Genomic DNA, 27,473 nt, shown 5'->3' with positions numbered 1-27,473 from the left:
TTTCACCGTATATTTCTCGGGAAAAAGGCGATCATTATTACATCCAAACACGGCACAAGGATCTTTTTTCCCATTACAATCTTATTCTAAGAAAACCTAAAGAAAAAATGTTTCGAAAAGCGCTCGAAAATACAAACGAAATGTGCTCATGCCCCCTGGGCATCCTATACTACTCCTTAAATCGAATTAATTCAATATGGCCGCCGTATCGCTAAAAAAGGTCTATTTCATCACCCCACTTGTTTAGGGAAAAAAAGTTAAAGAAGAAAATAAATAAAGTTTGATTGCTGGATCGGGAAGAGCTTGTACCCAGGGCGAGAGGGGCTGGGACAAAGAAATCTCTCGCGCCAATCTCCAGTTGAATTCATGCATTTTTCACCGAGTGGATCTGGTACCAATGGAAGCTTCATCAGCGTCCGCCAGATTCTTTCTCCGGTTTCTGGATATTTCCGTCAAAAACTAAAATTATAACGTGAAATCACCTTCCGGTATTCCCCTTAACAATATTATGGAGTATATAGACGAAGGCTGATCGACTTCCTGTTCATTTTCGCCGAGGAACTCGTTGATAATGGTTGTTGCTGGTGGTGGTGAGATCGAAAATGATGTTGTCTTCGTCGTCGAAGGCACTGCAAATTTGCTTCTCGACTTTGAAGACCTCAAGAAAGCCTATATCGAACCTGCAATACAGTAAGTATAACGCTAGAGAGTGCACAATAGTTTTTTTAAGATTCGCTTTGTATCGTCGCTAGATTTTGTCTTAGAAGGAGAAAAGGATCGAAATGTAAGCGAGGCGATTTTGTCAAGCTCATCAGCTGAGCTCATTTACGCTTAAATCAAATATACTGTGTGTACAGTGTACGTCGCTTTTAAAAGGGGGACGTGTTCACGTCCATGCCAGACTCATATTTTTCATTATTTCATGCTTTAGGATGTTTAGGTGTTTGATTTCGAGAAATATTTGTATTCATATTGAAGCGGAAATATCTCTTTCGTGGTTGCGCTCGCTTTTAAAATAAACAGAATTATTCTTTAAATTTTATCCAGCCACATGCATCCAATTCGTACTCTCATCGACAAGCTTTGTAAGACTCAGTTTTTTGTTTTATAAAGCTAAATTAATTTTCCTTTCCAAAACAGCAACGATCATCATTTCAATGAAATATTTTCTCCGAACTAACAGGTAGTATAAAATTTTGTGGCACTTTCAGCCAAGGGGGGTGCAACGTATCTCAAGTGCAAGGGATGATCGAATTGGGACAAAAATCAAAATCCAAAAAAATCGCTAGGGCTTCAAACAAAACCCCAAAAAATCCCTGGACCAAAATTGAACTCCGAAAAAAACCCATGCCGAATTTCCGAGCCATAAAAGTTTCCAGAAAGCACTAAATGATATAACACGAAAAATAGAAACATTAGTAATGGAGTGTTTGTGTTTTGTTATTCATCACACCACCTAGAGTAAGAACCTTTTTCGCATCTGGTGATCATTGTAACAACACTCGAGACACACAAGAGCATATTCTGTTACAACAATAACATTATGCAGAATGACAACTCTACACGTAAACAAGACTACCCTGAGCGAGAACATTATGAACAACCCTACAAAGTTATTCACAGATTCCCGTTATTAGATAATATGGGGGAACTACCACGAACCTTCAGATTGTTTTGAATACCCCAAAAAATCCCTACTTAAATCAAGCTACTCCAAAAAATTCTTGCCAAAATCTTCCTACCCCAAAAAATCCTGAAATCAAAAATTTCAAACCCCCAAAAGTCCTTCAATCATCCCTGTCACTTGAAATCCGGAAAACCCCCACCCCCCTGGGACTTTCAGCTCATCCTAAAGCTTTTAAGGTACATGTATCACAAAGAAGACCTAAAGTGTCACTTTATATGATCTAAGCTTAAAGATAGTTTTATGTCAAACATAAACTCATTTGGTGTAAATTAGCAAGCATTGCATGACTACTAGTTTTCTTTTTGTCTGATGGTTTATGATTGAATCTTTGTGTTACTGATATTAAAAAAAAAAGAATCTTCTGCACTGAAACACAACAAAATCCAAAGAATGAAAAAAAGATTGTTAAAAATAAAAGAAATTAAACAATCAAAATGTAGATCTTTTTTTTCTACATGTACCTTTGATTGTTATCAAGGAAGTAAAATTTTGTTTCTATTACATCCTGTTATGCTAATAGTCATAAAGAAAACCTTGTGATGTTCACGCCAACCAAACATGATTAGTTAAACCAGGTTTGATCGAATCAGAATCTCTTGCAAAATGCTTGCCAAATGTGGAAAGATTTTGCTTGTGATTGAAATACATGTATGGATGTAGACTCTAAACCTGCCTTTTATTTTTGGGTAAATTTGAAAAAGGAAAACATTACTAAGTGACATGACCTCTATGAGCACAATTTTAAACTTTGTTGAACTAAACGGATGAAAATATGTTTCAGAGTTGTTGTGAATAATGAATGAAATATTAAGTTATTATTCACTTTATTCTGTGTCAATAAATGCAGTGGTTACCCCCTAAGTAAGAACACCTATTTACATGAACGGGCTGTAGAGGAGTGGATTCACTGGTAAAATTACTCAACAGGAAGTTTGACATCATTAAGCATTCCTTCATATTTAGCAACATACAAAATTTACAAATTATAGTCATAGAGGAGAAATTCCCCTGTTGACAATTTGTATTATCTTGTGTTATATCTTAGCTATTTTAATGGAGGAATCCCAATGGACACAGAGTACAGTTTTGGAGATGAGGTACATACTTTTTGCTTGAAATTAACACATGGCATTTCATTTCAATTTTGAATGGCTTTATCTGTAATTCATCACTGCGCTTTTGTCAAAAACACGGGAACTCTGAAGTTCAAGAGCCGCCGTAACAATTATTGTTGTGTTTTTGTTTGCCGTCAATCATTATTACAATCACAAGCAATGCACCTTAAAACACGGAAACACCAAAAAATGGATGGATATCCACCCTGCAGTCACAAATCACAAACCATGACCATTTGAACCCATTGAAGTAAACTTCTGTTTCCTAAGAGGTCTGCTAAGGTGATTGACGGCAGTGAAAAATGCAAATGTCAGTTGGCTTTTGAATCTCAGTATTAGTGTGTTGTTGAAAAGTGCAGTAATCAAGGTAGTAATTATTGATATTTTATAGATGGCCACCTCGCTTAGCCAAACATATATATTTTAGTTTAGGTTCATCTCCGGCCTGCATCAGAATAAGGTCCCCTTACCCCCCCCCCCCTTAAAATAGTAAACAAATCACAGTTAAGCCCCATTTTCTCAAGGCCTCACCATAACTTTTTTAATTTGACTGCATTCACAGGGGTTTCAGCAGATAACTTAAACTGTAATTTAATTTCACAGCACAACTTTAGTGTTACAGAAAGAAGTGTACATAACTGCACCCAGCGATAACTCCATTCCCTAGAAGTATCAAAAGATTTATAAAAGTGCTATTTTATTCCAAAAGTGGATTAATTTGTAAGTTTTCTGCTGTTGCATAACTCAACATGTTTAGAATATTTTACTTTTTCAAGCCTCGAGATTTCAAAATCTGTAGGGGAGAATGCTAATGAGGAAAACATTATTAACAAATATTTGCCAGTAACTTTGAAGTTAAAGGCTAATACAGTGGAGCCTTGATATAACGAATCTCCAGTAAAATATGGGGAAATACCTTGTTATGATGAAGCCTTTGTTATATTGAGGTACCACAATAGATTTATAACCCACCTTGATTCTGATATCTTCTTTTCAGTATGGTCCAAACCAATATGGCTTGGTAGTCTATGGAACAGTAAGTCACACTCCTGATCCAGCAGTGCAATGTGTAAGAGAAACGAGAGATGCAAAGCAGATGCTGGAGTTTCTGCAGGAAGTTAGGTAAGTATGCTGGGGGCCGGGGGCTGCGGGCAGGGGATTTCCCCTAGTTACTGTGAGCATAGTTATTAAAGTGGAATGGTTATGAAACCCGTTAAGTTGAAATCCATTAGGTAATTGAGTAAGTTTAATTTTCAGTGGACAAAAACCTTGTACCAGAATAACTAGCATATTGCATTCTTTTTCACACTTTTCAAGGGCTGTAAATGTTATAAGTTGTATAAAATAACTCCAAAAAAAGGTTTTTATTGGAGCCAGAGAAAACAAACTTTAAGTAATGGTCCGTGTAAAAGGTAGGCAGGTGAACGGCAAAAGTGATTAAAAGGTGCTAACTTTTAATCATTAATTTCAATTAAATCAAGCGTTCTGATTGGCCGAAATCCAAAAATCGCCAAAAAAACAGTCAGAAACGTGACAAAAACACCTTTTTTTAGCTTTATTTTCCCCATTCCCCTGTCTTATACCTCACGGCCAAGTTTCAACATTGTTCTATGCGCCAATCAAAAGTTAGAGCGGAAAACGTGCAACACACGCGCGACCTTGTTGTGACCCCATCTTAGTGTGACACTTGAGATGTTAGGAAATTTGTCTTTTACCCGAAGAAATCTCGTCAATTTCTTCGTGAAAAATCTGCATTTTTTCTTTATTGAATATTTATCTCAAATTTACTGTATTTTATCATCGGAGTGATCGTCAAAATGCTCTTAAACATGGTTTGCTGCCGTCCTCGACATGCCGAGTCGCCATGTGGGAATTTGGGCCCGGCGTAGTTGTTTTCGTTGTCAGGCCGGATCAGGAGGAGATCAGAATAATTGTGGCCCTAGAAATTGGAGTACAGCTGGGCATAAAAGGAGAAAGCGAAAGATTTGTTGTTTTTACAAGGATGAATTTATTTCTCGAAAAGATGTAGAACACTTGAGCTTGAGGTAAGCTGAATTCAATAGATTTTCGCACCTTTGCGCGCATTATGTGTTATTCATGTGTTTGCCCCTTTCGAAACTTCGATATTCCGTGTATCTTTACCCATCTTTCATTCGATTTTTTTTCTCTCTAGACTGCTTCATCAAGCGAAATGGAAGTTCGCCGTGGACCTTAAGTTAAAATGAGCGAATTGAAATTTATGACACGTTTGCATTTTGTACCTTTGAGTTCTGAGACGGCGAATACCGAGACGGAAGCCGCTTAGGTATCATAAATAGCTGTCACTGGTGTTTGAGTTTCTCTTGGTACGGAAGATCTAGCGAGCACGACTGTAGCTTGCCTTTATTTTTTCCAAGGACGAGAGAGATTGTAAGAAGGATTTTTATAGAGTAATATCAAAACCTTGAAAACAGATAAACTGTAGGAGAGCTTTTTCTGAAACCCGATTATCCAAACATGCAGGAATTTTTTCTATCTGGGCAACCTCCCTTTTTTTTCCCAAAAGCAGAACATTTAGATAACATTTGGATTTGATTTTGTGTACTTGTTGTTGTTCTGTATGGTGGCCGAATATGAACGCGCGACATTGGCGCGTTCAGCAGATTCGCCACGTGAGAGTGAATTGCTGCTGTTTACGATCATGGTTTTGACATTTCTTTTGTGAGAGCCGACGTAAATGTTGTTCCCAACGTCGCTGATTGATGTAACACTGTGCTCATCTTCGTGTAATTTCATATCAGTTTAACTTCCTCGGGTTTGGCGCATAGAAATCTTTTAAATTTTAGATATGTTATATTTTTCAACATAACAAAGCAATAGACGAAATAAAAATTAGTTGTTCGAATGAGTCTTAAGCTATCTTAATTCAACTTTAAAATTCAAATTTCGCGCTTTTAGCTGTATTGACCAATCAGAGCATTCAGATTTAATTTGATTAGAGAAATTAGCGCCTGAAAAATAACTGACGCTATTGCCGCGGGCTATTGTTTTTCTGCCTGCTTCTTAGCTGGACCATTACTTAAAAACCTCAAATTACAGAAATTGAAATCTTATGTGTGACGATTTTACCTTTGTTGTTTTCTCAATTCACAGTTTGACATTAAATTATAGAGTTTGGTTGTTACACATTTATTACAGTAGTCTTTTTGGCACAATCAGAGCCTGTCACTAATAACTGAGTCCTCACCTACTATATGCATGACTCTCAGACTGCATTGATTAACTTTCAGATTTGAGGGTGGTGGCTGTGAGGAATGCAGCTTATTAGCTGAAGCACTAAGTGTAGCTCTTCAGGTTAGTGAACATAAAAAATATGACTCCTTTACCTTTATAATAACACCTGAACAGAAATTTCATATTTCCAAGCAGCCATGCAATGTTCTATTTGTTCTAACACCAATGAAATTACTATTGAAATATTTTTTTGCAGCAAAAAATTAATGTGATTATGTTATGTAGACAGCAATGGCAAATAGCAACAGTGATCTTTTCATGTTTGAGATAACATTTTTTCCCACGGATGAAGATACATCAAAATCAGGCTAGACATATTTATTTTGCTTCAGTTGGTAAATAGCACGACAGCATTCAAGGTGAAATGAAAATAGATTTTCCCATTACCATGTATTAGCCGTGGAGAATGTATGAGAGCTGCTATTGGGCCTCAGATTTCAGGTTACTGTACCTTTAAATAGTGTAAATGGATTTGTGTTTTGAGTTACTTCAAACAATAAACCAAATATTTTTGTGAACAGATATTTGATGAAAGAACTCTTCTGAGGGGTCAAACCTCTAAGTAAGTGGCATTACTTCATCATCAATCATCATCATCATTATCGTAATGTAGTTAACCTATTTACTATAGATTCCAAACGTGAATTACCGGTAAATTGTAATATGCATGTTAAATAGATTATTGGGTTTGTAGGGGATTTTTAACCCTTTGCCTACCAAGGACATATATATACGCAGGGGTTTCAACAAAAATTGAAGTTGCCAGCAGGTTTGAAAAAAGTAACCGACTGTATCAAAAAGAGGCTTTTAATTTACTCCCCTTCTTCTAGATGGGTCTGGGGGTCTGCACTTCTTGAAAATTTCGAAATGTCAATGCCCTGAAATGCAGTTTCCAGCATTCTGGGCACTAAATTGAGTACAAAAGATAATGTATTTTCAATCAATTTGGTTAGGTAACGCACAGTAAGTCCAAAACTTTTCTGAAATATTTTAAATCTGAAGCAAAAAGTCTGTCTAGGTCCAGCAAATTGAATTTTATTGTAAGTTTTGACAGAATCTTTCTTTAATGTAACACTCTATTTCTAGCTTCCAATTTAGGGGAAAAAAGTAGCTGACTTCTCTGAGCAAAGAAGCCGACATGTTTTGTCGGTCTTCAGTGCTTATTGAAACGCCTGTATACATCCTGTGTGAGGTTGCTCAGCGATGCCTGGAGGACATACATGTTACACCAAAAGGTCAAAATTAAATTCAGGTTGAATTTTTTTAACCTAGGTTGATTCTCAATTTCCTTTGTCTCTTAGCCCTAATTCGTGAATAATTAGGGCTAGGAGACAAAGGAAATTGAGAATCAACCTAGGTTAAAAAATTTTAACCTGTATTAAATTTTGACCTGCGGCATATATATACATTCTCACACAAATGAAATCACCTACAGTAAAGTCCAGTCATTCGAGTCGCCTTAAAATTAATTATGAATTCTGGTTGTTGAGAAATGACCTCCAGTTGCTGGGTGTATTTAGCTCTGGTAGGCAAAATAAAACCTTTGGTTTTCAAACCAGGTGATTTTCTAGTGCTGTAGCCTTAAATAGCTACTTAGGGGAAATACTGCATTTATAATATGATCTATGTGAAAATAGTGAGTAGCATTATTTTCTTTCAATTTTTCTCTTGAACAACCCTGCACCTCAAGTAAGCACTTTTTGTTCATGCGCCAAAGATGATTGCTCAAGGGAGAGTTGGATATTAGCTACCTGAGGAATAATATTGTGTTTGGTTTGTTGATATTTGTAGAGGAATTGTCCGTAAAAGCTGCATAGTGGTTTGTAACTCTCCTCCGTTTACTTTGCCAAGTCGTGAGTGTGGCTATGCTGATGATTATTTTGACAAGACTGTGGAGCAACTGGCTGAGGAAATGGGAAAAAAGGTGATGAAGAAAATGCTGATCATAAGTTACACTGACAATAATTTTACTCCTTTTGTAGATCATATACTGAGCCTGAATGTTCAGATAAAAAAAAAGACCATGTAAGTGGTAGCCTCCCCGCAGACGTCCTTTGGGGTTCATTTGTCACACATACAAACGAACCCCAAAGGATGTCTGTGGGGAGGCTATGTAAGTGGAGGCAGCATGGCCGAGTTAGAGAGCGCTGGACTTGTAATCCGGAGGCCCTAACTTCAAGTCCTGCCCTGACGGCTAGCTGGATTTGTTCTTGGTAGTCAAGAGTGCAAATCCTCATCCATGCTTCTAAAATGGCCAACTGGTTTGCCTCCTTCCAGTTGGGATGTCTTGTCCATGTTATGTTTCATTTAAGTTATTTGTTTCATTGTCTCTGTAAAGCCCCACAAGTGGAGAGGATAATCAAAGTATTATAATTACAATAATAATAATAATAATAATAATAATAATAATAATAATAATAATAATAATAATGATAATAATGATAATAGTAATAATAATAAATTAATAGTTCACAGTCCGCGTTTTACGCTGACCAGTTTGTATTCACTGGGAATTTTTACTCTGAACAGAGATTGATTTTGGGATTGTATTGCTTTATTGTCCAAAAAAAGTTTAGTTTCAAATGGGTCTCTTTTTATCTTTCAGAAAGGAATAAATCTCTCCATCATTGCACCAAGGAAAATACCTGCACTTCAGAGAGTCTTTGAAAGGGTCAGTTTTTGCTGCGCCAACCTGCGTTTCACGCTCAGCCTTTGTTAGTCTGTCAAATTGATATGTAGCACTGTATACTAATCGTGAAGTCAAAGCTCTCAGAGTTGACCCCTTTAGATAACCTATCTTGTGGTTTTCTCGTTGGAGGTTACCGAACAAGACTTAGTGCAGTAGTCCGTAACAAGGAGTTTAATGCGGCGTGTGATATGCGTGTGATCGGCGTTTTAGATCCGCAGGCGTATGACACACGCGCGCATAATGCATGTGAGTCGGCAGGTATCGTATTTTATTCGATTAAGCGCCTACCCTCAAATTGGCACCCACCTCGAATAAGCGCCCATCCTGTTGGGAGGAAAATTTAACAAGCGCCCACCACGTTTGTGGTTAACCTTAGAGAAGAAAACCTGGCAAATTGGTCGGTCGTTTTTCCTTATATAACCTATAAGCCAGAAACAGAACCATTTTGTTTTCCTTTGGGCAACCAGGCTGTTAACTTTGCTTGAAAACTGTGCCCGGTAAACTTTTTGGTTTTCTCAGACAACCAAACGCCCGCGAATCTCAACTTTGAAGCTTACTTTCTTTTATTAATGTTAGTCTGGTATTTATTTTCAATGTCACTTGCAGTCTCTTACAGTTGAAGGTACCGCTGTTTTGTCCAAAGATTATTCAAAGGATCCTAACCACCTGGTGTGTATTCAGGGCCTAGATTTACCAGGTGAGCGCTGTCTGAATCTCATACTTGAATAGACCTTATTCACGATACCGGCGTTTTTCCACGTGCTCTGATGGGATAAAAGCAATGTCACTTGGTATTTCAGGGGGCAAACAAGTGATAAAATTTGCCAATACGAGAAATCGCGGTCGATTTTGTTTTTTTTCCTCTAAAAAAGGAGACGACGATTTTAGTTATGCAAAATGTACTGTAACTTGGGTTTCGACAAGATTTATGTCGTTATTGCTTGCTGCGAGGACATCTGCGGTCGCTACTGTATACAAAAAAGTGACAATGACCACTTTGACCCATAATTTGCCATTATTTTTTCTTCTTGAAGATTCTAAGTATTGTAGCTACTCTGCTACATGTATCTATGCATGCATTGTGAATTCCGTGCTAGAGCCCTTTCACTTTTACTCATGCTTGTTGTTAATGTCAGTCTGATCGGTGATTGTTGCATTCTAGTGACATCAGTAAACCAGAAATCAGATGTGAAAAATGCACAAAGTATAACAGATTTGCCAAAAACTATCTCACAGATGGCTGATCCCACTAACATGAAGTCTGTTCCATCAGCTGGCAGTCCGCTGACAAGTAATGGTGCGTTTTTTTCTTAAGGTGCGGTAAAACGGGCAACAAAAGCGTGCAACTAGTTTTGCGACCACGGTTGCAAAACGAGTTGAAGAGTGATGTTGCGCGTTTTACTACCCACGAATCAAACTGTCTTGCAACAAATCAGGTTGCTGCAGGTTGCGAAAAGTTGTTGCAGATGGCAGAAAGTAGTTCTACTTTTTTTCACAAAATCTGAAAATGTTGCACGTTTTATCGACCCAAGGCAATCTTGTCTTGCAGCAAGTGACTTAACACCCGTATATGGCGTGACTCCCGCGTAATTTTATCCATTTAGATGTTCGTATTCACACAACTTGCAAGGCAGGTTTGAGCGCGGATGATAAAACGCGCAACGTAGCTTTTCAACTCGTTTTGCAGCGTAATTGCTAAACAAGTTGCAGTTGCATGGTATTGTTGCTCGTTTTATCGTAGCTTTACAAGGGCCTGTTCACTAAAAACAGATTTGAAGGGTGAGGCGGGCGGATGGTCCTGATCCCGCATTTCCGCTCTTTCTGTCATCGCCACCTCGCTGTCCCTTGCCCAAATTTTGGCGAATCCTGCTTCCCGTGTAGCAGTCAAATCCTGCATCCCGTCAACGTTTTCCCGAATCCTTCACTGTATTTTTTCAATCCCGGAATCCGGATTCTGAGAATACCCTTCCATACCCTGTAAAAGTAGTGGACGTGATAAATCACTTCTTATTGGATGAGAAAATCCTTTGCATTATCAAGCGAAGAGAGATTTACCTATGGAGGATAGAGACTTATCTAGACTTAACCACAAGACGACCTTTTCTGATCTGCGAACGCGGCGAGGCGCGAGCGAGGCGTCTTCTCCCCTGACCAATTAACCAGCCAAAACGAACTTTTAGAAAATCGTCGTTTAGTCTTGGGCCTGCTCAGTTGTAGTCGATCACAAATGACATAAAAAAATATACTACTGCCTCTTATCGCTCGATCGTGGAAAGGTTTCCGTTTATTAAGACCCAGATCATTTTGTGGGACAAAAGAAAAATACGAGTTGCCGTTAGGATTTGGGTAGGCATTAGTGGTATCCATTCTGTTCTGTGTCTGCCACCTATCGAGATCCGGTCGAACGTCGATTCGCCCGATGTGTATTTGATTTTTGCCGGCATAGCATTAACCCTTTCACTGCCAAATTTAGCCAAAAGCAAATTTCGACCAAATTTCGAAATTTCATTTGTTGCATTTCGAAAAACAAATATCACCATGTGTAAGTACAGGCAGAGAATTTCATTTGAATGGTCAAATTATAGGAGTTGGTTCGCAGACTCAAAGTTAGAGTCACCTTACAAAACTCCATTAAGCACTCTTGCAATGAAAGGGTTAAAACTTTTTCAAGTTTCAATTTATGTCCATCCTTGCCATCCGTTGCAACAGACGACAGGAAACATTTTCAGTGCGCCAAACATAGTCTACATACTTTACGGACTCAAATTTTAGAACCACCTTATGAAATTCTGTCATTCACGCTGGAGATAAATGGGTTCAGTAATAATAATAATGATGGTGTTAATGATAAAAAATAATGATGATACAAATGATAATAATAACAACAGTGATAATCACAATAACAGTTGATATTGATAATGATGGTGATGGTGGTAATGATGATGACGATGATGATGATGATCACTATTATTATTTTTCAGTTTTATCAGTATTTTTAAAGTTGCTTTTTTCTCTGTTTCTTTTTTAATTTAAAGTCAAAGAGAGTCCAGAGAAAGCACTAAAGAAGCCGAACAGTGTTGGAGTCACAAGTATTCGTCCGCAAATTGCTGAAACCAAACCACAACAAACCGCATCCAAATTTTTTGGAGTTACACCATCACCTAACGTGTCGATAACTCCGGTATGAAATGATATTAACTAGAAAATCAAACTTACGTTGAAAACTAAGGAAAGCAAACATATGAACAAGTCGTAGAAGTTTAGAGTATCGATACCAGAAAGAGCAACGGGGGCTTCGGCAACACTAAGAAAAGTGTCGTCTCTTGAAAACCGTGAACGTTTGTCGGAATTACTTTGGTCTTCACCTTGGCAGTTATTGTAACCACCCTTTTCTTTATGAAACACCAGCTTTAGATCAGCCACCGGCATAATACCACCCATTTTAGTTTACATGAAGTAAGACGTATTTTCACTCTTGAAAGGAAATGAATAAAAAGCTCGATTCATTAGCTTTGTTAGACCCATCAGTGTGGATATCTCTGTCCAAAGGCAAGCGCTTTATGAGCTCTGTTATACTGTAGATGGAAGCAGTATTTTAAGTGGTATTTCCTTGGGGTTTAAGAATAAACCGGTCCGCTAAAAGTCCATGACGTAGCTGTAGTATGGGAGTTACTCGCTTCGGGTTTTGGGGCTCCTGTTTTACGAATTAATTGTTAATTTAGTATTTTTGACTGATTTTCTTGTAGGACGGTACCGTGATATCTGGCGTGATGAAGGTCAACCCTCCTAAACAAACGCTTCCCTCAGGGCAGGGCAGTAATTTAATGGCTGCCAAGCACCACGCTCAGCAGATTCAGAAAATTGCATCAATACAGCCTCTCAGTCAGTGTGGGTATTTTTAAATGGCTGCTCGTTTTTCATACCACATTTTTGATGTGCCTTAATTCAGCGGAAGCCAGCCATACGACCCCTGTTAGTGTAGCCTCCCACGCAGACGTTCGTAGGGCTTCGTCACGCGTTTCTGCCCCACTAGTGGGACAGGAACGCGTGAAGAACCCCTAACCCCCCGTTCGCATGGGAGGCTACCATTAGTGCGAACACCTCTTTATTGGCCTTTTTCCCACTAGACACGGATTATTCGTCCGAGACGAGTTATCCGTTGGATAATTCGGTTAGTCAGTTAATACGTCTTAATCATGGAACTGTTTTTTTTACGAATAATCCGCCTGACTTAATCCATCTGTTTATTCGTCAATTTTGTTGGATATTGAGGATATTTATCCGTCTCTAGTATGAAAACAACCATTTTGAACACCCCAATATTACGACTCGGCACCCCGTTACCGACCACCCTCTTATTTCGACCACTCTATTATGATCCTCTATTATTACGACCACCACCATGTCATTCTAACCCCCCCCCAACCCCCAGTATTATAACGTCCCCGATTTTAAGTCCACCGCCAACGTTATGACCACCGCGTTCACTTCTATCTCACTTATTTTAAGACCTCCTGCGCTGATCAACGCTCCACCAACTGACGCTCGCCTGCCGAAAAGAAAAGAAATGGAAAACCTCCTTTCATTAACGTTTTGCTTCTGACACAATGCCAAATCTATAAAAGAAAATACAGTTGAACCTCTCTAATACGGACACCGAAGGGACAGAGCGAAGTGTCAGCATTAGAAAGGTGTCCGTATAAAAGAGGTCACTATGATGACGTCACTTTAATGACTCCACTTACAGTTTTAAGTGTCCAGTAGCTAACACCAGGCTCACACTCGTCTTTAAACTGCATTTAAATTTATTAATTCACTGTAAAAAGACACTGTCTTTCAGTAGCATAAAACATTGCACATAGCAGCTACAAAGTAAGAACAGTCGTAGACAAGTCACTGTTAAAAAGAAAAAAATGAGCTACAGCGCAATGCTGAGTGTAAAAAGTCGTAACGTAAAGCACAATTCTGAAAGCGTCTTTCACTATTTTGCAAGTGTAGTAAACAGTAACTAGAGTACAAAATGTAATAGAAAAGATCTTTATGCTATATGTAGTTATTCAAGCCTTAAAAAAGTCGGTTATGTTCCTCTGTACACCTTTCGTAAATCGTTGTTTGATATACAGCGACTGGGCTTTTGAAATCTCCTTGCATAGCTCTTCAGCCAGACGGGATTCACCCTGTGCAGATTCACCTGATCGGTATTCGGGATTCACCTGATCACTGTAGTGTCCGTAATAAAGAGGTTAAGTTTATATGAATTTACTCTCTTGGGCCGAGATTTATTGTCCGTTGTCCGTGTGAGAGAGAATCCGTATTATAGAGGTTATTTTTAAAGAAAATTTATGAGAATTTTGTTGGGACATTGGCAACTGTCCGTAATAGAGAGGTGTCCGTAATAGAGAGGTGTCCGTATTAGGGAGGTGTTCGTAGCGCGAGGTTCGACTGACCCTGTAGAAGGAAAAAAAAATGAATTCATTTTCAAAAAACAACAAAAAAACAAAAACAAATGCCTGTTAGTGTGGACTTGGTATTAATCTGTTTTTCCGCATTCTGTACAGTTCAAACCCAGACGCAAAGCAGCGGAGCAGCGGCACCTAACGCGGGGCAAGAGGCTGTGCTTAACACTCAAGCACAAAATTGGCCACAGGTACACAACCAACCACAGCAAAGGCCAGTTCCCCCACCTGGTGGTCAGCCTGTGACGCAAGATATGAACCCGACTCAAGGATCACAGAGAGCTTTGGCTTGGACAGGACACTTGGAGTGGCAGGATACTGTAAGTTGGTTCATCGTGGATGATTATATGTTTCTGGGAAACTGCCCACCTGCCCCTCCCCTAAGCCAATATTAACACTTACTTCTGACTTAGGTCAAAACGTTCTTCTGGGGGCGTTATTGTTTGCTTGTATTGTCTCTTTTTGTTGTACGTAATCTGTGCCTCGGTACAAACAGAAGGAACCATTTGGACACGTTCCCCTCTCCTCAGTGCCAACCATATTTCCATTCTTTCAAGGAACTGGGCGACTCAGAAAAATCGCGAGAAGGTTAAAAGGTGCAAAAATACCCAGGATTGAGCTGCGAAGCTCCTTAATGCATTTACCTTAATTTTTGTATTATTTAACAGGTGCGTGATCCGAACGGCCCACAGCAGAGAATAACTCGTTCCCTGGCCTGCCACGTGTCTGTTGTGCCTGGAGACTCGCTGTAAGTACTATTATTAGAGATCTTTACATTCTAAGGCGAGTACGACTACGAGTACGAGATTTTCTCAATACTAAGTAGTGTACACGGGTGAGCCAGCGTCATTTTGGCGGGAAAACGTGGTAGCCGCCGTCATTCTACTACGAGTTTTCGCGCGAATGTCGTGGTGTCGAAAACAAGATATCAAATGTTAGAAGTTTTATCATTTTGCGATCGGGAGAGCGCGTAACCTCCTTCACTAAAGATAACAATGCTATAAACTGAAAAGTGAAGCTTTCTGGAAGTTTATCTTTAGAGAAGACATGAAAAAACTTCAAGTCTTCAAATCCCTTACTCGTAGTCGTCCTCACATTGGAATGCCCCACACTCACTTGTCTCTGGTTAGAATGCCATAAACTATTTCCCTGCCTCCGCGAGTCCTTGTTTCAATTTCAGGCAAAAGCGGGGTGCTTATTGTATTCAGGGAATTTGGGACAGTTTTTTGATTTGCTTCTTTCGGCCAAAGCGTGGCCAAATAGGTAACTATTGGTTTGTACAGAAATATTGTGCATAGTTGGTAAAGAAAATGATACAACAATAACATACGAAAGAAAAGTGCTATTAGCAGCTCGCCACAAGTATTCGTCAATTCTTGACTTGCAACTACGTGACAAGGCGGCCATGTTGGTGGTGTGTTGGTGGTCAATGCAATAGAACTTTTTCTCGAAGAATTTACACGAAAATTGAGTTTAGTTCCCAGAGGAGAGAAATGCTTTGTTCTTGACCACCAGCATGGCCGCCGTGACGTCACGTGGAAACCAGCAATACGTTATTTCTGTCGTGTTCGCCAAGTGAAACGGCCATTAAAGTGAAGAACTGCTCTTAAGGAGGTACTTTATAGTTTAGTCATATTGATTTAATTAGTGGGGTGTTTATTTATGGTGAAAGCGTCATTAAGGCTTCTTGAAAATCTAAATGTAGACGGATGAATGGAACACCACCTTCCTTCTACCACCTTCCTTCTATTGCGTTACTTATTTTTTTATCATTTTTTATATTTTGCCTTACAGCAAAGCAAGTAACTGGCCTCCAAAGCTTATCATGCAGCTCATTCCACAAAATCTATTGGTAAGTTGACAAGTTTGTACTTTGGGTAAGGTTCAGTGAGCTGCCGTCCCCTCTCCCTTGCATCCACCTTCCCCTCCCCCCATGGTGCCCTCTCTTGATCAGAGAAGCCCGCTACCTCCCGCAGGGGCGAGACTTGGCCCTACAACATCCCGTCCTTGTTGTTATGTTGGTAAACCAATAGAAGCTTCATTCTGTGGTTTTTATAGACCAATTTTTCTGTTTTCTCCTAGTCCACACTCGGACCTCTACTACAAAACTCCAGAACAGTGGCATTCCATTTTGCTGCTGATGATCCCACGTCTTTGAGAGCTCTGTACAGAGTCATGGCGTCCAGTGGAGTTAAATTTGTAAGTACAGGGGACTTCTCTAAATATATCTGTCACAGGACTGAGGATTTTTTGCAGTTTGTAGGTGATAGTCTGCAATATTCCATAACGAGGATTTCCGTTTGGCTGGTGTCTCATGTAAACCAACTTTTGTAATTGACCACTGCAGAGAATATCACAAAATACCATAATATGCTTTGTTGGTGACTCAAAAATTTTGCATAAGCATAATTGTCTTCAGTTTCTCCTAGGGCCTGTTTACATGAAGGTGGGGGGCCGCAGGTAGGTGTGGTAACATGTGGCTGGTTATCTCACCTAACATGTAAACGTGATCCCATCAAAATGAGAGATTATATGGACAGGCGGGTTACGCCACCTAAGCGGGTTACCTCACCTTCTTGAGGTCCCCCACCTCCGTGTAAACACGCCCTTAGAAGTTAAAATGGCCCCAAGAGTAACTGAAAACAATACTTTTGCAAAATTGTGGAGTGACCAACAAAGCGTATTATGGTATCTTGTGGTATTTTTTGTAGTGGTCAATATCTTTTGTTCTCTGCACGATTTGCACGTGTAATGCATCAGCTCCTCGTAAATTTGCGTACACTGCACGTGCAGTTCGTGCAAGAAATAAAATAAAATGAAATAAATAAATAAAACACTTCAAAATTAAGGTTTAGATGAAGCACCACCCAAGCGGCAGTTTAAAGAATATTATGGTATTTACCGCTCTGGCCAATACTATGCTTTACATTAGCATGGCCTTTTTTTCAGGCTGGGTGCGTACATTTCCCGCCAGTTCCTCAGTGTGACGTCAAAGTCCTACTTTTAATATTCAGCCCCAAGAAGCGAGCATTTGTTGGATTAATTCCTAATGAACAGGTTAGTAGGGTTCAACGAAGTATTAAAACTTAATACTTTTTTGAGATGTATTGAGCAGAGTGCTTTTTACTGCAACCGCTATTTCTATTATACTGCATCAAAACCAAAAAATAACTTTTTTCAGTCACTCGACCTTTTGTTAGCACAGGATTATCTAAAAAAAAAAGAAAAAAAAAACTTTCTATAGCAGTTGAAGCAAGCCTTACAGTAGCGGACGTTTCGATAATCTCTTGGTCGTTGTTGTTTTCTTTTTCCTTTTTTAACGTTCAACCTATTTGATATTGAAGATTAACCTCAATGTCATTATCTTGACATTGGGATTAATTCTGAAAGGTTGCAGTCTAAAACCAACGCTGGGTGCCTTGTTGATTTCTTTTCTTTTTAGAAAAACTTTGTACTCTCAAATTGCGCTTGAATGACAAAACAATACAGTGAAACCTCTATTTAGCGGACACCCTGTATTAAGCGGAAGAATATTTCAGTTTTTTTTCCAAACGTTTCTTGCCATATTTTCTGAAAAACAATTTAGTGGACACTTTTATTCAGCGAACACCAGCAAAGATCCCGCAGGTATCCTCTTACGTAGTTTTAGTTTATGAGACAGCTGTGTAAAATGAACCACATTAGACAAATTAAACCAAAGTATTTATGTTCCCTTTTACTTCTTTAGGGAAACTTTGTTGAAGGAATCAGGGTGAGTTATGTTTCTTCGGTATTTGTTTTTTCTACTTTTCTGGGCCAGAGTGGTTTCAGTTGTCTCGCGGTTTCAGCAAAATGCAAAATCGTCAGACATTTGTAGGAAAAAAAATACTGAAATAACCACGTATTAAGGCCTGTTTACATGAAGGTGGGGAACCCCAGGTAGGTGAGGTAACATGTGGCGGGTTACCCCACCTAACATTTAACCGTGATCACATTTAAATGAGAGACTATATGGACAGGCGGGTTACCCCACCTAAGCGGGTTACCTCGGCTACCTGGGGTCCCCCACCTCCTTGTAAACAGGCCCTTAGAAATATCGAATAGCCAAGCCTGGGCGTGGATTAGCAACATTGGATAAGATTTAAGCGAATTGCAATGGCGTGAACTTTAAACATCAACACGGCTTTGTCATCTTGATCTGAAGGGGCTGTTTGACGGCTGTCTAGTTCATTTTGCTTATGATAATAATGATGTTAAATAACAATGATAATGCAATTTTGCATCCTTATTCGCCGTGAAACTTGCGAAATTACTGAATACTCGCATTCAAATTTGCCGCTTTGCTGACCGGATGATGAATAATTAACAATTATTCCTCGAGCCCGAATGGGCTCTGAGTATCGGCCTCATGGGCTATTGACTCAGACGCCGTGAGGGCGAGAGGAATAATTGTTTTAGTGAAGTCCAACTAGTTGGTCAGAAATATCGAGACAAAACAACTTTACATAGCAAATCGCGATTTAGCCGCCATTGTTTTGGTTTTCAAAGCCGGCACTTTTCGTCACTAGTGGGCTATAACATACCGTAAAATTCCGAAAATAAGCCCCTCCACGTATAAGCCCCCCAAACCGGTAACGTAAAAAACCCTCCGTTAAATCGCCCCTCCAAATGTAAGCCCCCCCCCCCCCCCCCAGGGGCTGGCGATTGGAAAATTGCCCTCAAATACAAAGTAAAACAAAGCAAAAAGGGTAAATTTACTTCCATCTATAAGGCTAGCCCAATCGATTTTAAGACGCAAATTTCTCTCTGTAGATAAGCCCCTCCGAATATAAGCCCCTCCAAAAATAAGCCCCTTAAAAAGGGCCTTTGAAAAATATAAGCCCCTGGGCTTATTTTCGGTATTTTACGGTATAGCCTAGTAGTAGCTCAACCAACCAGAACGCAACATTGATAATAGACCACTGGTTGGATTTTACTAATTAATGATGTCCACGGTTTCTGCGCGATGATAATTTGAGAAAAGGTGTAATCAACATGTCACGAGCGCAGGACAAAGAAAAATCTGAGTCCCCATCAGGAATTGAACCTGTGACCTTCCGCACACCAATTTGTGTGTCTGTTTGTTTTTTGCTCTTTCAGACTGTAGTCCAACGGCACAAACTTGAGCAGGTTGCAAAGGTACTTATGTTGGTGTAATTCGTGTGAAATGTGATAGTTAATGACAAGAGTGCCTATAGACCTCTTTCATAATGGAGACCTTTTAATATATTCTTTTATGTGTGATAATTTGCTAACGAGGTTAGAAGGGCTAACTATCATGCAGATAAAAGAATACATTAATAGGCCGGTCGCCATTATGAAAGAGGTCCATTTTTGTGCTGCTGAACTAGCTTGTGTACAGCAGCCCCCTCGAACTAAGTTAAGAGAAATTTTAAACAAAATTTTGTCGTCCAGTTGCTTTTAAAACATTAGTGGCTTTTTTCACAGAAACCCAGTTATGTCAACCAAAATGACTGTCCATAGTTGATAAAAAGGTAACTGATAACTAACCCTTATCTGACCTGGGTGTGAAACCAAGATGACTGCCTTCTGATGGACTCCATAAATATGCGGCACTGTTAACGGTTTAAGGCAATCATATGGAGTTTAAGCAACGACGTTTTTGAGCGAAGCACGTCAACCGGAAGTAGACTTTTTGACTCACTTCCGGTTGACTCAAAAACGTCGCTGCCGAATCTCCCTATGACGGTAACGTAACATTTTATTTGCCTCAGTTTCAACAAATTCAAAGACAGCGGATATTGCATCAAGCCGCTCTCCAACAACAGCAGCAGCAGCAACAACAACAGCAACAACAACAACAACAACAACAACAACAGCTTCGGCAACAGCAACAGCAGCAAACACAGCAACAAACTCAACAGCAACCACGGCCTAAGGGCTTCGCAGGGCCTGGCATGACTCCAGCGCAGGTTTTTTAAACTAAAAGTTCTCCTTACTTGATTCCAGGTTTCTTTTAGTTCTTGTTGGGGGAAGAGGCATAAGAATCCCAAGTTTTCTTTGTAGAGATCCGCTTCTCCTTCGAAGTCCAAAATCACGCAAAATAATTTTGTATTATAAAACGAGTTAGAAGTTATAAATATACGAAAATCATACGTGAGAACTGCGGAGTGAAGAGTAATATGAAAGAAGATCATCGCAGTTATAGACGCAACTTCTGCAGTTTCGAAAAGAAAGCCTCAAAAAAGACTCAGGCTTGTACGAGTTAGGTAATGAATTTTTCGCACCAAGTCTAATTTCTTAGGCCCAGTTCAAACGTCAATCTTTTCATGTACCGAACCTAATCCCTTGAATTTAGTACATGAAGAGATCGACGTTTGGATCAGTTAAGTTCGACTGACATCTCTAAATTGAGTGGAACCCATGTATTAAGATCGAGTGGCCCACTTCGTTTCAAACGTCGAATTTCTCATGTGCCGAACCTAGTGTATAAATTACTAAAAAATACTTTCACTTGTAAGCATTTTAGACCATTGAACATTGTAGTAAAGAATTGAGTCTGACAAATTAAGTTCGTCATCTGAACCAACCGAACGTGTATCATTTGGGTCGACCTAAATAGGTATTTAGTTCGGTACATGAAAAGATCGACGTTTGCACTGGGCCTTAGAGATCTTAGACTTGACACACTTGCCAAATTCCTGGTTAATCTAGTTTTCTTAAGTTCCGTCTTTTTACAATCCACGTGTTGAAAATATGTGATTCTCACCCAAGGTGAGACGGGACAGATTCACGAACCCCTCCTAAAAACCATAAAATTACTTTGAACTGTCGAATTTAAGAGGGCCAGAGCCGAGTATCCTCTAAAACTAAGGTATATTATGGATCGTAGCATTTCAAGATCCTGAGAATATATGAGTTACCGTCATTTTGTTGCTATTTTTAGTTTCAGCAGCAAAATGCCGCTTTGCAGCAGGTACAAGTTTCCCAGCAGTCTTTGCTAAATGCTGCTGCGACTACAATGATGTCCACGGCAACGCAGGGACTAGGACAGACCCAAGAGGTAATGGTGACTAGTGCTCAGAGCACTGTGGCCTCTAGTTTGGGCTTGACATTCAGTGGAGTAAACACTGGGAACCACAATATGCTTTCTATGGACCAACAAGACAACGCTGCCGTAAGTAAAAGAGATGGCATTGCCGGCTCAAATAAATTTCATTTCCCAAGATTAATTTGTTTGGGGCAGGCTAGAATCTCACTATACCGGCGAAAAGCTTTACGGTATGGTATGGACAGCAACCACACAGAACAGTCGTTCACCCAATTCGAACATCGTGCCGGAGCGGTTGGCAGAAAAGGTTTGGTGAACTAAATCCCAGTCTTCACTCGTGAATATTTACTTTCGTGTCAGTGGGTACCAGTCTTCTTTCCTACTTACAGTCGACTCCCGATAACTCGAACCCTCGCTAACTCGAACCTCGCGTTAACTCGAACCAAAATCGATTTCCCCTGGATTTTTTCATACATTTACTGTAGTTTTACCCTCGGTAAGTCGATCCCTCAATAACTCGAACCTCCCGCTAACTCGAAGTAATTTTTGTTTCCCCTCAGATCATTTCCATATACATTTACCCTCAATAACTCGAACCATCTTTTGGACGCTTAAAAAGTCGGGAAAAAAAAACAACAAACAAACAAAAAAAAACAGTGTACTGTCTGGCAAAACATAATTTTGAATTTCCCTTTGATCTGTTGTAGGCATATAGTTTACTAGTGAAGGTTGATGTTGTTTGTCACAAAGATAACATGAGACAGCTTTGCTACTCAAAACAGTAAAACGCATGCTCTATTTAGGCTATGGTGTGTACGCTACGTTCTGATTTATAATCTAGAAGTAAATTTCAATTTTCGCTTAACATTTCTACGACTAAATGTGATTAAAATGTTCACTGTTCAGTGGAAAAACTGGTTTTTCCCTTACTTTCGGGTATTTACTTCGAGCTCCGGATAACTCGAACGCCCAAAAACTGGACCCTTGAAGGTTCGAGTTATCGGAAGTCGACACTGTATTCCGTCGGAATAGCTGTTCACACTGCACCAAAGTGTGGCACACAACGTAGTATCCGATATGTGACGCTTCACTTTCCAGATCGGCGTAGCGCAGCTTCGATCCGTTACAGAAATGGCGCCGAAATCACCGTTCATGGTGTAAACAGGAGCCCTACCCAATATGATTTCCGTGCCGGCGCAAAGGCTATCTGGTATAGTGTGATCATAACCTAAGACTGCTTCTTATGATCCCCTGAAAGACAGAGAGGATTTTTCAGCCGATGAGAATAGCTCGTTCAGGGGCGGATCTAGGGGGAGGGTGCAGGGGGTGCGCACCGCCCCCCTCCACCCCGAAATGACCTGTGGTTTTCTAATACAACTAGTATTCTGCCAAAAAAAACAACAACAACAACAACAACAACAACAACCAAAAAAAACTATGTGGTTTATTGGTGTGGAAGTAGAGCAAGAGACGAGTGCACCCCCTCCTAAAAAAAAATCCTGGATCCGCCCCTGTCGTTACTCTCTGAGGTTGTAAAGGTGAAATCAATCCCAAATGTCATTTTCGTCTACAATGGGTTGTATGTAACTAGGAGTTCTAAGTTTTAAAGTTCACTTAGGCATTTACGTTTTACAGCGTCTGAAGATAATTATTGAATAATACTATTCTCCAATGAATTTATAGGTTTATACACCTGGTTTATGCATAACTAAAATAGGCGAGTAGAAGCAGCTTTGAGTTGGTTTTAGTCGTGTTCAAAGTCTTTTTCTTCAAGTTTAATACAAGAAGAGCTTATAAAAGCATAATAAATAGACTTTTTACCGTGTCATGATGACAAACAGCACAGTTTTCCCAGAAGATACTTGTAAAAAGTCTTAAGAACATTATTTGAAAGATCATGTAATACGCTTTTGGATTTAACTCGGTCCCAGGCCTTGTGTAAAGGAAATTCAGATCACTTTATGTTTCTGGGAAACTGCCCAGCTACCCCTCCCCTAAGCCATCATTTTGCCCAAAGTGAGAAGTAAGTGCTAATGTAGCTTTGGGGGGGGGGGGGGGGGGGGGCGTTTCCCAGAAACTTAAATTAATTCGGAAAGAGCACTTAATGAGAATTCTTATTTTCATCGGCAGTCTTTCCAAGCGTTCCAGCAGGAGCTACAACTAAAGCAGCAGCAGCAGCAGCAACAGAAACTACAACAACTTCAACAACAACAACAACAACAACAACAACTTCAACAACAACAGCATCAACCACAGCTAACACCGCAACAACAACAACAGTTATTAGCTCGAAGACAACAACTTCAGCAGGTAGTTAGTAGTTAGCTTTCAGGCTTTATTCTAGAACGCGGCCTTGAGGGATTTCCGGATTTGGAAAAAAAAAATGCCGCGTCAAATGGGGCGCAAAAAAAAGGCCCAAAGATAAGTACTATTTTTTTGAAATAACCTATTCTAAAACATCACTGACAACAACACTGATTTGACGGCCGCTCTATAAACTTACTTTGAACTTTTATAGCCTCTTACTGTCTCAATTGCCTTTCTGTTCTTCGTTTGAGTCATTACTTCACCAGGCAAACATCCGGGATTCTGCAGTAATTCGAGCCAAGGCTTTTTCAGTTGCCCAGAATGTTGCAAAATGGCGGCAAAGTTTCGATAAACGTTCGTTTTCTCGTGGAACAGTCTGTACCAATAAGTTCTAATACCTTTTGGGGGACCCCCTTTCTTGAAAAAGGGCCCGCTAAATTACCGAAGGAGGCCTATTGGATCCTCATTGGCCAATTTCTAGAAAAAACCCCCGCTTTGTTATTTTGGAAGACGTACCCTTTTTCCTAGAAATGAATCAGTCCCCGCTTTACCCAGCGCCTGTTTCAAATGTCAGACAAAATAGGGGAGGGGGAGGGGTGGGGTGAAGGGGAGAGGGGTGCGTGATCGAGGGGTGGAAAATTAACGAACGGAAATTTTGTTTTGGCAACTGTTGGACATAAATCATTTACGCACGTGCGTGGTCGTAGTCTTCTTATTATACAACGTAAGGGATATCAAATAAATTAATCTATAAATCGATGTCGCAGTACCTCCTAAAATTCAGTTCCCTCTTGGATAAGTGTTTTTCATTTGTGGGCACTTACCTCGTGTAGCGGACACAGATGACGTAAAACAAAAGAAGAAAAACTATGAAACAATAACAAGCAGATTTTTCTTTGAACAGAAAACAAAGAAGTCTTTTGTTTTACGTCATCTGTGTCCAGTGTTTTGACCCATTTGTGTTATGTGGTAACAAGGGTGAAATGTTTTAATGTGACAACAGCCTATGATAAAATAACATTCAGGTATCGTACGACTGTACAACAATTTGAATTCGTCTGTTACAGCTTCAACAAGCACAGCAACAACAGCAACAACAACAGCAACAGACACAGCAACAAGTCTTTCCACTACAGGATTCCCAGGTTCAACAGATGGATACAAGCCAGGCTGGAATCTCGTCCCAACTCCGTCACCTTCTACAGGCTAACCAGGCTTCAGCTCAGCAGCAGGGATTAGCTGCAGCTGCGCAGCAGCAAGGGATGACACCAGCACAGTGGCAACTTCTGCAACTCCAGCAGCAACAACAGAGATCCCAAGCAGCTGTTCAGATGCCTCTCGGCCAGGTAAGCTGGTGGTTTGGATTGATTTTTCATTGATGGACACGTGTGGAAATAGACCCTATTGACGATGCCCTCCATCTTTGCGCGCGCTTAAGGACTGATGGGACAAAAGCGAATTTCGGGTGGTTTCTCAACGAGGGGGGGGGGGGGGGGGGGGGAGGGGGGAGTGCAAACAAGTGAAAAAATCTGCCAATACAAAAAATCGTGGTCGTCTTAAAGACAATAATGGCAAATTATGGCCGGAAGAGATCATTGTTACTTCTCAGATGCAATAGCGACCGTAGATGTCTTCTCAGTAAGTAATAATGACGTGAAACTTGTCGATACTCGAACTGTACGTTTTGCATGACCTTTAGTTCGTCCTCTCGTTTTGAGAGAATAATCAAACTTGATTGCGATTACTTGTATTGAGACATTTTATCACTTGTTTGTCCCCTAAAATACCACGTGACATTGGTTTGATCCCGTCAATCCTGAAGCGCGTGCAAAGATGGCGGGTATTGTGAGACAGTCTTTTTTTACTCAGTGTAAATCTATGAATGAGCTCTTTGAGGAAAATGTGATGTTTCCGACAGGATTCGTACCTTCTAGGCTTGTTTGGGCGTCTGTGGCAAATGTGCTATGGAGAGACTCAGGAGAATTTGGCCATTTGCTAGGTTTTATATAACGTGCGCGTGTTCCACGTACTGCTAGGATTAGCAAAGTGGGAGCATACTATAGTGATGAGAAAAAGTTAAAGAAAGACAGCAAATTATGAGGTCGGTAGTGAAAAAATCTTGACAGGTTTTGAACTTTCGATCTGTCAAACACTGGGTGGTCATTACACCCTTGTTTGCTTTGGATTCATCGCTCTTTCTTTATAAAAACTGTCAGGTTTGTGCCCAAACAATAGAGCGATTCAGAATTATGTTTACGGCAAATGACAAACGTCAATTTCTACCATGTGATCAAGTATTCTCTTTACTTGTAGTTTTATGCTCATTATATCTATGCAAAAATTAGTAGTTTCATGCCAGTTTCATCCATAACAATTGTCTGGTACAGTTTTCATCTGCTCCTTTTCCTGTTTTGAGAAAAGTCAACTTGAATCTTTCGTTTGCCGTTTCCGCAAACGCGATTCTAAATCTCTATAATGGCGCGTCTTTTTATGTCACAGGTTCAGATGACACAAGCTCAAATGGGTCAGCCCCAGGTCCCCATGACCCAAGGGCAAGTATCGCAGGCTCAAATGCAGGTTCAGCAGCAGCAGTTATCGCAGTCTCAAACCAGTTTTCTACCTGAGAATATGAGCTTACTGGATATCCTACCTCAGTGAAGTGAAATTTAATACCTTATGTAGTAAAACCTCTTTCACTCCGATAGTGAGACCTTCAGTCTTGTCATGCGGCTCTGTGAACTGTATAGTCTACTCTCTCTTACCGGACACATCAGTGAAGGGGACACCAAATTGATACCTGCCATTTTTTATAACTCTTTAAGACAGAAATCTCTCTTAGATGGACACCTATAACCTGTAAGACAGACACCTCTGATGGACACCCAGTGCCTGTCCAGATAGAAAGACAACTGACTTTTATTCCACAATAATTTAAAGTGCTGAGCCATGAAGTTAGAAGGCGGTTTTTAGTAAGAGAAGCTGTAGTCTTACATGTAATACCCAGACAAACATTACATGCGTTGCATTGTGTATCCACAGTTGTTCAAAAGGTAGATAGCTCTATTGACCGGATAAATGTCTATCCAGGGGATAATTTAACTGGTTTCCCAAACACTTATCTACTGGATAGTGGTTTATCCGGTGTACAGCGCCATCTATCGTTTGAACAACCGAGGCCAGAACTGGATTCTGCACAATGCTGCAGCAGTACAGTCTCAGTTCTGCAATACTTCTGCGGCATTGCGCACAATAAATTTTATCACGTGTCTACCGCGTGCAATGGGTAGTAGCCATTATCCGTGATATGTTCGTAAATTAATTTGTAAAGATTTGTATATTTCGTGCTGAAAGGTTTATAAGAGTACATTTAGGCAATAGTCTTGAAAAGAATAATATTTAAAAGGTAGTTGTGCCGCAGTGCCAGACCTTAGAACAATCCTTCGTGAGCTGGTAGTATTGCTAACAAGCAATAAAAGATCATGAGGCCTCCAGCAACCTCGTCCCCAGGGCCTTCTCGGTTCGCAAAATGGCGTCATATTGGAAAACGTGAAAGCCCTGGCGACGAGGTTGAGCTTCCAGTGCACAAAGGCGTGCCTCGCGTGTGTCGAAAATCGTGATCCCAGAGTAGTAAGAAATACCAGATCATATTCCTGTGCTTTTGCGTAACAATTTTTCCCTTGTTTTTTAACCAGAGTACGCTTGTACTTTGTCTCCCTTTGATGGACTCTAAACAAGCTTCGTCCCTTAAAAAGAATATTGAACGCGTCCAAAAAGAAAGTTCTTTGATTAAACTAACATTTCGTCTAGTTAGGGTGAATAACGTATTTATATGTACCGTCTTAATGTAAAACTTGCAAAGCAGAATAAACTTATCTATCATTACGTAGTATCCGTTTATTGATGAACCTATGTCCAT

The 27,473-nt window shown here is 40.0% G+C and overlaps 1 protein-coding gene across 1 annotated transcript; it reads left to right on the top strand.

Moving 5' to 3' along the window:
- Nucleotides 1–461: 461 nt before the first annotated feature.
- On the top strand, nucleotides 462–27,439 carry LOC140942274 (mediator of RNA polymerase II transcription subunit 25-like). The gene is made up of 23 exons (XM_073391233.1): nucleotides 462–690; nucleotides 2,733–2,784; nucleotides 3,800–3,924; nucleotides 6,072–6,135; nucleotides 6,597–6,637; nucleotides 7,867–7,999; nucleotides 8,681–8,746; nucleotides 9,371–9,461; nucleotides 9,927–10,061; nucleotides 11,800–11,945; nucleotides 12,511–12,652; nucleotides 14,323–14,540; nucleotides 14,889–14,968; nucleotides 16,015–16,072; nucleotides 16,303–16,419; nucleotides 17,170–17,277; nucleotides 17,948–17,971; nucleotides 19,339–19,377; nucleotides 19,974–20,171; nucleotides 21,146–21,376; nucleotides 23,381–23,560; nucleotides 24,625–24,903; nucleotides 26,057–27,439. Exons 1-23 carry the CDS (start codon nucleotides 572–574, stop codon nucleotides 26,213–26,215), a joined length of 2,805 nt encoding a protein of 934 aa, XP_073247334.1. The 5' UTR covers nucleotides 462–571; the 3' UTR covers nucleotides 26,216–27,439.
- The last annotated feature ends 34 nt before the right edge of the window (nucleotides 27,440–27,473 follow it).

The sequence above is a fragment of the Porites lutea genome, chromosome 6 (assembly GCF_958299795.1).
Source record: "Porites lutea chromosome 6, jaPorLute2.1, whole genome shotgun sequence".
Lineage (NCBI taxonomy): Eukaryota > Metazoa > Cnidaria > Anthozoa > Scleractinia > Poritidae > Porites > Porites lutea.
Note: the sequence above shows the minus strand (reverse complement) of the source record. Positions and strands in the feature narration are given on the sequence as shown.

What these genes read in the sequence shown, in the direction of transcription:
- LOC140942274 (XM_073391233.1), top strand. Translation starts at nt 572, where the DNA reads ATGGTTGTTGCTGGTGGTGGTGAGATCGAAAATGATGTTGTCTTCGTC. An exon ending in GTTGTGCCTGGAGACTCGCT is followed by an intron (nt 14,969 to 16,014) that starts GTAAGTACTATT and finishes TTTGCCTTACAG; the next exon opens with CAAAGCAAGTAACTGGCCTC. An exon ending in ACCAACAAGACAACGCTGCC is followed by an intron (nt 21,377 to 23,380) that starts GTAAGTAAAAGA and finishes TTTCATCGGCAG; the next exon opens with TCTTTCCAAGCGTTCCAGCA.